The sequence below is a fragment of the Pseudorasbora parva genome, chromosome 3, assembly GCF_024679245.1.
Source record: "Pseudorasbora parva isolate DD20220531a chromosome 3, ASM2467924v1, whole genome shotgun sequence".
Classification (NCBI taxonomy): domain Eukaryota; kingdom Metazoa; phylum Chordata; class Actinopteri; order Cypriniformes; family Gobionidae; genus Pseudorasbora; species Pseudorasbora parva.
Window position 1 is genome coordinate 11,299,363 of NC_090174.1, and position 11,533 is coordinate 11,310,895.

Genomic DNA, 11,533 nt, shown 5'->3' on the forward strand with positions numbered 1-11,533 from the left:
GAAGAAAGCCATTTCTTAAAGATATCCATAAAAAGTGTTGTTTAAAGTTTGCCACAAGCCACCTGGGAGACACACCAAACATGTGGAAGAAGGTGCTCTGGTCAGATGAAACCAAATTTGAACTTTTTGGCAACAATGCAAAACGTTATGTTTGGCGTAAAAGCAACACAGCTCATCACCATGAACACACCATCCCCACTGTCAAACATGGTGGTGGCAGCATCATGGTTTGAGCCTGCTTTTCTTCAGCAGGGACAGGGAAGATGGTTAAAATTGATGGGAAGATGGATGGATCCAAATACAGGACCATTCTGGAAGAAAACCTGATGGAGTCTGCAAAAGACCTGAGACTGGGACAGATATTTGTCTTCCAACAAGACAATGATCCAAAACATAAAGCAAAATCTACACCGGAATGGTTCAAAAATAAACATATCCAGGTGTTTGAACGGCCAAGTCAAAGTCCAGACCTGAATCCAATCGAGAACCTGTGGAAAGATCTGAAAACTGCTGTTCAACAAACGCTCTCCATTTAACCTCACTGAGCTCGAGCTGTTGTACAAGGAGGAATAGGCAAAAATTTCAGTCTCTCGATGTCCAAAACTGATAGAGACATACCCAAGCGACTTACAGCTGTAATCGCAGCAGAAGGTGACGCTACAAAGTATTAACTTAAGGGGGCCGAATAATTTTGCACGCCCAATTTTTCAGTTTTTGATTTGTTAAAACAGTTTGAAATATCCAATAAATTTCGTTCCACTTCATGATTGTGTCCCACTAGTTGTTAATACTTCACAAAAAATTACAGTTTTATATCTTTATGTTTGAAGCCTGAAATGTGGCAAAAGGTCGCAAAGTTCAAGGGGGCCGGATACTTTCACAAGGCACTGTATCTAAACTTACAGAAATTACTTCTTTTTTTTAAAACAAAAACTAATTAGAAAATAAATCACAAAAAAGTCTGTGACACAGAAGGACCATTCAAGTTGGACTTAAATATGCCATGGAGGGACATATAAAAGATTTTAAAATAAATATGGTGGGAGATTAATTTGGAAGCTATGGTTTACAGATCACAGTGCAAGCGGGAGAAGCCTCATGTTACGCTCGTCATGATCACAGATGACAACATCCAGGATCAACACTGTTCATGTACCCCAGGGTAAGATTAAATTAATTTACATATAACCAGTTTAATATGAAGAGGCACTGAAATGTAGACCTTCATTTATGTGTTTTTGACCTACACTGTACATGATGTGAGAACATTTAGTTATTTCGGTTTGTATGTTAGCAGGACTCACTACCTTTAATCGTAACTTAATGAGAGTATGACAACCAGAAAATCCTCTCAGGATACCTGAAATCAGTGTTAAAGTACTCCAGGCACATCATTTTACCATTTTTGTAGCATAAACAAAATCAAAATGATGAGAGCTTCAGATTTTCCAATGTTTCTCTATGGCACTGAAACCTAAAGATGTCCGAGTTCCTGTCCCCGAGCAACTGATACTCAAATGGCTCATCTGCTTTCAAGGGGAGGGGCTTAGCAATAGGTCAATTTTTTGAGTGTGATTGCAGTGTTCATATAGCAAATGCCTAAATGAACTGAAATAAAGAAGACAGCTAAAATCCTCCCCAGTGAAGTGTTTGGGAGTTTTTCAGACAATTATTGTCATGACATCATTGTCATGAATAATAATCTATATGGCATTTTTACAGCTCAGGTAATTGGATCAAAACATCTAAGCAACAATGAGCAAAAATGACAAATTTCAAATCACATACTTTCAAACAACTGCCATTGAGATGAACGGGAATTCTACTGCATAGCTAAAACCAGGTGTTTGACCTCCTTGGTTAGGCCTGAAACTTTTTGCAAGTATGTGAATCATTAGCTATGCAAATTTGCATTCTAAAATGTGTCCACACCACTTCAAGTCTTGTATGGATTGTATTCTTAAAGGGGTACTTCAGTGCTGGGAAGATGAATCTGTATTTAAACTGGGTCATTAATGTAGTAGAAATGTGAAATTATTTTTTAATTTGGTGCCTTCTAGACTGAGAAAGCACAATCATTTGAATATACTCCAGGGTTTCTACTGATACAAAGCCATATGCTAATCGCTGAAGTAACCCTTTAACTTCAATACTTAATTTATTTCCATTAAAAGGTGCATACATTTATGGTCAAGATCTTGAATTAACAATGCAAGAGTCAAGCTATCTGTAAAGTCTTTCAATGAATTAAAGGTCTAGAATCAGAGGTGCCATTTCATGTGTGAAAATGATTCTTCATGCTCTCTTCCAACCATTCTTTCACAGTCTGAGCTTGATGAATCTTGACATTGACATGCAGGAATATGGACATAATGTGTTCCTACATAGTTGTTTAAGAAATGAAAAGTGACACACTCCATCAATTAGTGTTAAAAGAATTGTTGCCAAATATATAACATGCTAGAATCAATAATTGCTGCAATATTGATACAGTTGTTGAGTTTTTGTCTATTTACATTCAACAAGCAACTTTTTCTTTTTTAAGTGTAGAGCCCCCTTTAAGTACTTAAGTTTGCTACCGCTATGCAAGAATGCACAGTAAGTATGTACAACGGCACCACTCAAATGCAATGTGGTGGCCAAGTATTCATGCCTGCATAGTGTATAGTTTCCTACCATTTGTCATGGTTTTAGAGGTTGGTTATGGTGAAGATTAGGATCGTTTGATAATGTAGATCCAGGAACCTGTCCTACTTGGGAAATCATATGGTGCAATTTAACCACAATCTAACACATGATAGATGTTTCTTGTTTCATGACAGGACCAAGCAGAGAATGACTACAAGCTCTCAGCTCTCATTAACTGTTTCACATTATTGCAGCCCACTCCAACAAGGCAAGCATTTCCATGGTTTCACAGCAAACAAAAAGCACACTATCTTTCCAAAGAGTCACTTAAAGTTTCGGAATCTATTTAAAGGCGATACAGATGTTTTCGACCACTAAATGAGGGTACGATCAGTGAAGGATCGTTTAAATTCCTGCAGAGCCGTTTTGGGGATCTAGACAAGATGATAAATGATTTGGGTAATGAATTGGATATGGGCTGTCATAGATTTTCCCATAGCTCTCACTTATAATCCAAAAGTGTGGCTTTGGCAGAGATGGCGTTCTTCTTATCTCTTCTGCAAAACCTAATCTGTTTGCATTTAACATCCAGAAATTACACTCACTCTGAAGCTCTGCTTAACAATTACAATTATGACGGCTCAGCGGGACTCATATATTCATGACATCTTTTTAACTACACATGAAGGTTAAAATATGAATATTTATCTTGTACTCTAAAGAAGAGAAACATATCCTAAAGCAAGCTATGCTAAATATGCATATCTGTTAAAGTTTATTACAAAAAAATAATAATAATACAATTTAAAAAATAGGACACCAGCAGCTTTTAACTCTTTTTTTTTTGGTCGCCCTTTAAGAACCCTTTGAAATTGCTTTGAAAGCAGTTTTATTTCATGTGTTGGGATATTTACTAATGAAATAAGTATTATCAAAGGGTTTGCCTTTTTACAGCAAAAAGGCTTCACTTACGTCGCAGACAAAAACCATGATTGTCCGTTACAGGTGGTACTAGGGGGAGGGGCATAATTATTCTACAGAGCATGTGATTGGATAAAAATCTGTATAGTACAACATGACTCAATGTAAATAAGAGCTAGATCAGTGTCATTTTGGTATTATTTATTTACTTTTATAGTATATTAACATTTTGAATACACTTTTTTTTTATATATTCGTTATTCATTTTAAATTTAAAGGGGTGTTTGATTATGATTTCACTTTTGTAACTTGTAATGTTGCTGTTTGAGCATACACAACATCTGCAAAGTTACGACGCTCAAAGTTCAAGGGAGATATATTTTTGTAAGGCAGTTTGTTTGTATGAGAATGGAGGAGGCTGGAACCGGCGAACATTTAAACAACTTTAATCAAATAATAAACAAAACGAAAGTAACGCGGGCAGACCCTCACGGACGACTGCCCGCGCACACATAATAAAACATAAACAAAACCATAACTCTATGGTTAAAATGGTCAAAACCAAACCCTCCTTTTATGCTCCCATCACTTCTCCGTGAGACGAACGGTGTGGTGCAGCTGGCGCTAATTACCACTCGTCACAGGCCCGCGTCTATCGCCTCGCTACTTGCCACAATTTTCTTTTAAAGAAATGGCTTATTAAGGACTACAACGAATTTCTACAACGAAGGGACTACAACGTGCTTCTTCGCAAGTTAGTGACATCACTAACTCTACAATCTGCGCACTTGTCCCAAAGCACTCTGGGAACAGCATATACCTTCAGAAATTTCTTTCTGTGTCTTACCCTCTCGCTTGAGGGTGTCAATGATGGCCTTCTGGACAGGGTCGGGTCGGCAGTCTTACCCCTTATGATTGCGGTTTTGAGTAATGAACGAGGCTGAGAGTTTTTAAAAGCCTCAGGAATCTTTTGCAGGTGTTTAGAGTTGAGTAGGTTAATAGCTCGTTTAGAGAACTTTTTCATGATATGCTAATTTTTTGAGATAGGAATTTTGGGTTTTCATGAGCTGTATGCCAAAATCATCAGGATTAAAACAATAAAAGACCTGAAATATTTCAGTTGGTGTGCAATGAATCTAAAATATATGAAAGTTACATTTTTATCATTACATTATGGAAAATAATGAACTTTTATCACATATGCAATTTTTTTGAGAAGGACCTGTATATGGCTTAAGTGAGCTGTATACAGTCGAGAAAAACAACGACTATCCTTGCATTAGGTCTTTAATGGGGCAGTAGCCTTTACTGTTGTCTGTTTAATGTCAAACAAAAGATAAGGACATCACTCACTGTTCTTGATTGAATAGCTTTTGTAAGTTTAATAAGGATTCATTTTTCAGTTTTTTTTTTTACATTTGATTACTTTATTCCATTTCTCTACCTAAAGACTAATGTTGGACCTACCTGAAAAACCTGAAAAGCATTGATTATTTTATTAGTATCTTTGCTCAATAGTATTTATTTGTGCTGCTGCTTCTATCTAAGTTATTTTTTCTTATTTTCTTTATTTTTATTTGACAGTAGTCCTTTTTTCCCTGAACATAGCAAATACCGAAATGTACTGAAACCGTGAACCTAAAGCCGTGATACAAAGTGAAATGTGAGCAATCTGTACCACTACACGCCTAAGTGTAACGTATGTGAGAGGGTGCCACAACATTGTGAAAATTTTTAAAGGGTGCCATGACTGAAAAAAGGTTGGGAAACACTGGACTAGACAGCAGCTTCACTGGTATTTGCAGCAATTGGTAAAAAGTACAGCATAGTGTGCAAAGATGCAAATTAGAGTCATTTTGTGGCCGGAAAAATAATAATTTTCATTTGTAATGCCATTACCCGCAAAGTACCTGTATTGCTCCTTAAGGGTTAGTTCAACCAAAAATGAAATTTATTTCATTAATGACTCACCCTAATGTCGTTCCACACCCGTAAGACCTCCGTTCATCCTCGGAATACAGTTTAAGATATTTTAGATTTAGTCCGAGGCCTTTCTGTCCTTTGAATGTAAGTGTATGAACGGAGGTCTTACAGGTGTGGGACGACATTGGGGACAATTTCCTTTTTGGGTGAACTAACCCTTTAATAAATAATAGTGAAGTTGCTATTATTGAGTATTAATTAAGTATTGCAGATCATAACTGCTGACTTATTTGTATGTTTTACATTTGAATACATGTTAGACATGGTCAAATACTAGATTTCTTTAAAGGATACATTTTAAAACGTTTATAACCCCCCCACACACCTCCACCCACCCAACCCCCGCCCACAACCCGCACAACCCGCCCCACCGCACATTGATTTCGAACCTGTGGGAAACACTGTATTTCATTAGTTGCCAAAACAACTTTTTCATTCTAAGTTTCATTCAGGCCATTTACAACTAGTCTATTTTGAAATGACTTACTTTTGCACTAGGTAGGCAGCTCACTAGGTTTTGACACAGAGCTAATAAATCTGCCAGATAATCTCTTTAAAACTGTATGGAGTCTGTCAGCTAGAACAAATGTATCTGAACATTTGCAACTCCAGCTAAGGATGTGGCTTATCTTTGCAAGGATGTGGTGCTTCATACCACAAAGACAGCTAATACACGTGCTCTTTCGCATTTCACAGGTCTGTGATCAATCTTTTAGTTACTAGGAGCGAGTCCTGAGGCTCTTTTCTTCTCTGGTTAGTATTCCATACTGCTGAGTCTGCCGCATGCGTCATAAGTCACCCAGAGCCAGTAACTGCCCAAGTCCAGCCCCAGCTTGTGTGCATGTCTTTCACACTTGTGGTTGGATAATGGACATTCTGAAGGCGGAGGGCACAGCAGGGCCTTTGGCCCCCTCTCCAAAGACAGCACGAATCTCTCCAATATCTCTGTTCTTTGCCCATTTCCTCCCTTTTTTTTTGTTGTTTAATGCAAAAGTAATAATCCCAGACATACAGAGAGTGTTTTCCCTAAACAGGAATTGACACAGACTATCCATTTCCGCTTGCAGCTGCCTGTATGTCTGTTTATACACTGTGCAGATGCAAGACCTCTGGGGACCATGTGGGCTGGATGATACAATGGTCATAAAACAAATATGACAAATCAAATGCCTACAGTCACAAACTGGAAAATACCGTACAGGAATAGTTCATTAGTCATTTAAAAAAATTAAGCTTCTGTCATCATTTGCTCTACGTGTAATTATTAAACTGTATGACTTTCCTTCCTCAAATAAACAAACTCAAAACAATTTTCACTTTTGATGATTGGGGACTGTTTAAATTAAGGACACAAAAGCACCATAAAACATATCCTGAACTTGAGAACCAAACTAACAGTGAAAAGAACAGACTCAAACGAGCATTTCATTTACAAATTGCTGGATAAATTGTGACCATTTGTAGTTTTTCTTTTTTTTAAATATATTTTTACTCATCAAGGCTGCATTTATTTGATCTAAAACACATTCAATATTATAACATATTATTATAATAACTGGTTTGTATTTGAATATATTTTAAAATCTCCAGTCACATGATCTTCCAGAAATCATTCTAACATGCTGATTTGGCACTATTAACCATTAATATTTTACTATTAATGATTAAAACAGTGGTATGTTGGTTAAACTTGTGATATGTTTAAGTACTTTATGAGCATTCTCTAGTCTAGTGCAAAAGTAATTAAATTAAATTAAATTAAATATTGTAGCTTTATAAATGTCTTTACTGTTCTACTGTCTTTACTGCTCTATTTAAAGGTGCACTATGTAGGATTTTTGCAGTAAAATATCATAAAACTAGGCCAGGGTTATATATATTTTGTTCAGTTAAGTTCTTACAGCATCCCAAATGTTTCCAACTATTTATAAATTGTGAGAAAAATGCTATTTTAACCAAGGAGCCGGAACATCTGAGGGAGTCGCCTGTCAATTGCGTCATAACTGCATTACCCTCGGTTTCCGGTTTTATTCTCCAGAAACGCTTTACTATTAGCAGAGCAATAGTATTATATGATAAACAGAGCAGCATTACCTCATACTCATGACCGGAAAAGCCGAAATGGCAACGGCGATTGTGGCACAATAAAAGTCCTGCTGTCGAGCCGTGTGTTGCTCAACAGTCGCTCCAGCGGATGTGCTCAGCTCCTCAACACTCGGCCCTGCTTTGCTTTGCACTACAGCAAAGTTAATAATCGCATTCATGAACATGATTTCTGCCCGAGTCCTATCCCGATCTTTTCCACCGGCTGTGAGGTGAAGACCACATGTCCCAATTTCCCAAAGATTCTGAGCTCAAACTTGGCATCAAACTACACCTTTGCTTTGAATAGGCGCCCTCTAGTGCACAGAAAAATTACAATAAAATTGATAAATCCCTGTTTTATTATTATTATTATTTAATGTAGAATGTTAGTGTACGTAGCTACTTAACTTACTTGTGTGATTTGCTTTTCTTAAATTTATATTTTAAAAAAATCTTAATCTTAATTATTAAGATTTCACATTTGTTCTGTCTGCCACTGGTCACCAAACAGATAACCTTGCCTTAAACTCACAGTATTAGTTAATAAGCCAATGAGATTTAACTTCAAAGCTTGAGATGGTATCAACATGAAAGCGATAAAAAACTGCAAAGGTAAGAATCCATATGATTAATGATGGCTGTACGCATTGAGCATGCAGCGCAAGCACAATACATTAAGACCATCTGTTTAGTCCAATATAGTTCGGCTTGGTCAATAAACCATGAATGACCAAAGCACTGCTGTTACTGATGAATTCAAGGAGTCTTCCCTCTGTATCTCTAATGAGCACATAAAGTTAACCATAAAGGCCGCCTCATTGCTATTCATAGGAAAGAGCACAGCTCGGTATTACAGAGCCTTTTCCATTTAGTAAAACCACCACAATCCCTTGTTAGAGAGTGACGCTCATGCATACAAGACCAATAACTGTATCTAGAGCACTAGACCATTGTGACCCCTTCATTGCGGTTGCCCTTGGAGACCTTGGTGTGTTAATGAATTGACCTGTTTGTGATGGGAATAGTGATGGGCCTCACCGATCACAAGCCGTTAGGAGTTTGACCTCTACGACCTCATCGCATAACTCTAGTGCGCGGCTATCAATAAAAGCCATCAATCCATAAAATGTAGAGTACTAGAGTCTGCATCTATATTTGTAGCTGTTTGTGTTGGTATAATTCCTATTTTTACCACATGCTGCTGATGTTACAAATATATTTTCCATCCATAACTGTGGCAAGACTGCTCAGTTCAAATGATAGTTTAAATAAAAAATAAAATAAAAGAATTTGAATTCTGTTGTGGGTTGTTATTTTTAATCTATAAAAAATATATTTTTACACACACAAACATATATATATACATATATATATATATATATATATATATATATATATATATATATATATATATATATATACATGGGCGTTGGAACCATTGTGTGTGGGACCAATGATATTGGACCCACCCACTTTTATCATCTCTAATTTAGTACATGCGTTTACTTACCCCTAACTGATAAACACTTATAAAGCACGTTAGACACTTAATTTTGACTTTTCTAACCTTTTCTTAATTTTTCGGCAAAAGGCGGATTCGAACCTTTGGTCAATTTGTGTCAAAACTTAATGCCATACGTCTTACATCCACACTATTTCTTCAGCAAATGATTCTGTGTTTTCCGTAGTTGTGTCTGCCCAAAACATAGGTTTAGTAAACAAGGCGATACTTAATGTAAATATATATTATATAACAAACTAAAAGTAAAATGAAAACTGAAAATATGAAAAGCTAATTTAAATATAATAAATCCTAAATTACATTAATTCTGTCATCATATGTTAGTCCAGAGCTGTATAATTTTTCCCCTCTGTGAAACACAAAAGTAGAAATTTAGCACAATATCCTGGCTACTCTTTTACATTGAAAGCGAATGGTGATGGGGGATGTTAAGTTTCATAAATGACCAAAAGGTACTGGAAAATAGCCATAAACATAAATGTCATGGCATATTCTAAGTCATCTGAAGCTTTGTTATGAAAATCTCTCTCTTTAAATGCGTCATATACATTAGTCATAGTCAGTGACGCCACCATTAGATCTCACCTCTTCTAAAAAAAGCGTGAGGTGAAGTTAGAACATGCAAGCATGAGATTTAAGAACACTAACTTAAATTCGCTCTGTTTCTCCTTTGTAGACTTGTAATGTACCATGGTAAGTTTTGTCTTTTTTTTTGCGTGACATCCTGTCCTCATTCACAGCCAGGACACCTCCGGTGGTGTTCCACATTTATAATAAAGTAATACACGTTTAGCATGACATTAGGAACGGTTCCCTTAATTTACTGTAAATGATGTGTATATCATATTTTATTAAGACTATGGTTGCATTTATGACCTAGTGCAAACATATTTGTCCTTATATTTCAAACACCATGCTCAGGTTTTCCTGCAGGCATGCAGAGGTCTGGTATCAGGCTACGACAATTTAAGTCTCATATGTCATTTATCCCAGTCTACAGTGACACCAGATCGGTCCTAAATGAGAAATGATTTTCTAAGCTGGAAATGAATTATGCACCTTAAGAGCTCTCAAATAACCTGACTATGTTTCAATATGTGATGATCTACTAGAGAAATTGTATAGACTAAACATGGTGAGTCAGAAAATATATAAAACCCAATTCAAATGTATCAAACACTGACTGCATTACAATGCAAGAAATATGCTTAAATGCAATACTTAAGAGATAATGTACAGTCTATATATGGGGGTACATGACATAAATATATGAATAAATGGACATGAAATATTAATTAAAGATTTTAGAGAAGCTTCAATATAGCCTAAAGCTTCAACTAAGTAAAATAGTCCATGACATCTACAACATGAACACTACAACAATGTTACAATACTAATTTATACATGAATAATCTGCAACTTACTGTAGTGTTACACATCACTGAAATAAACATTTATTATTGCTACATAATGCATGTAAATATGCATGATAATGAAGTCTTTCAAAGACTTGCGGATTATCACTGTTTTACATTAAGTGAGTAAAAAATACGCATTTTGTCAACACAGTTGTTGCAAAACTATCTAATGGAAAATAACTAATATTACCAAAATAGTTGAATTCGCTATTTACTTTTCAAGTAAAAACTTTAACATTGACGATTTTTAAAGGGGACAAAATGTCTGAACAAAAGATAATTTGATCATGTCTTTGTACATCTGCAGTGCAATGGTCCGCAGCGCTGTATGGTACAGGATGTATGTGATGGATGGTGTGTAATGCATATAACATGCTACACAAATCACTCGATTGTAGGTGAATGGAATAATCTACCTCAGTTTGGCCAAATGACAAGTACACCAGTTTGTTCAGAGAAAAATTGACAGGCATGCAAAGAAACAGCCTGTTAAAGCTCTACAACGTGTGTGAGAAACCAACAAATACCTTTTCACTGAGTCGCACGATCTGATTCATTTTTTCTTCATCTTGAAGGAGCTCCCGTAGTTCACTGCTATTGAGGACCCTGTACCCGTCTGGGTAAGAGTTCACGTCTCTTTTCTGGGACATTCTTGTCCCCGTGAGGCGCACTAAACAACTCCGTTTGCCAGCCATTTAACTTCCATTTTGCTCACGCTCGGCGCCAAATGTACGTGAACACGGGAGTGGTGCTGGAGAAGCTCTCGTCGGCTTGAAGGCGCACCACTGACTGTTTGCGAAGACAATGCACACTGAGACTATGGCATACGTTTACAGATTCCCCCAGTTCCGCATTCCACCGCGAGGAGGCGCTACGCCGCAGCAGTTAGAACGTGCCATACATACGGTAATATACATAAAACAGAAATCAGATATAATACGATTCTTCATACAAAAACTGAGCATTAACCAAGTTC

The 11,533-nt window shown here is 36.7% G+C and overlaps 1 protein-coding gene across 1 annotated transcript in view; it reads right to left on the bottom strand.

Annotated features, from left to right (window-relative positions):
- vps37d (VPS37D subunit of ESCRT-I) overlaps positions 1-11,396 on the bottom strand; it is a 59,170-nt gene extending 47,774 nt beyond the window's left edge. The window contains exon 1 of the mRNA XM_067439942.1: positions 11,085-11,396. Within this exon, the coding sequence (XP_067296043.1) occupies positions 11,085-11,252 (168 nt within the window). The 5' untranslated portion in view covers positions 11,253-11,396. The remainder of the gene's footprint in view (positions 1-11,084) is intronic.
- Positions 11,397-11,533: the final 137 nt, after the last annotated feature.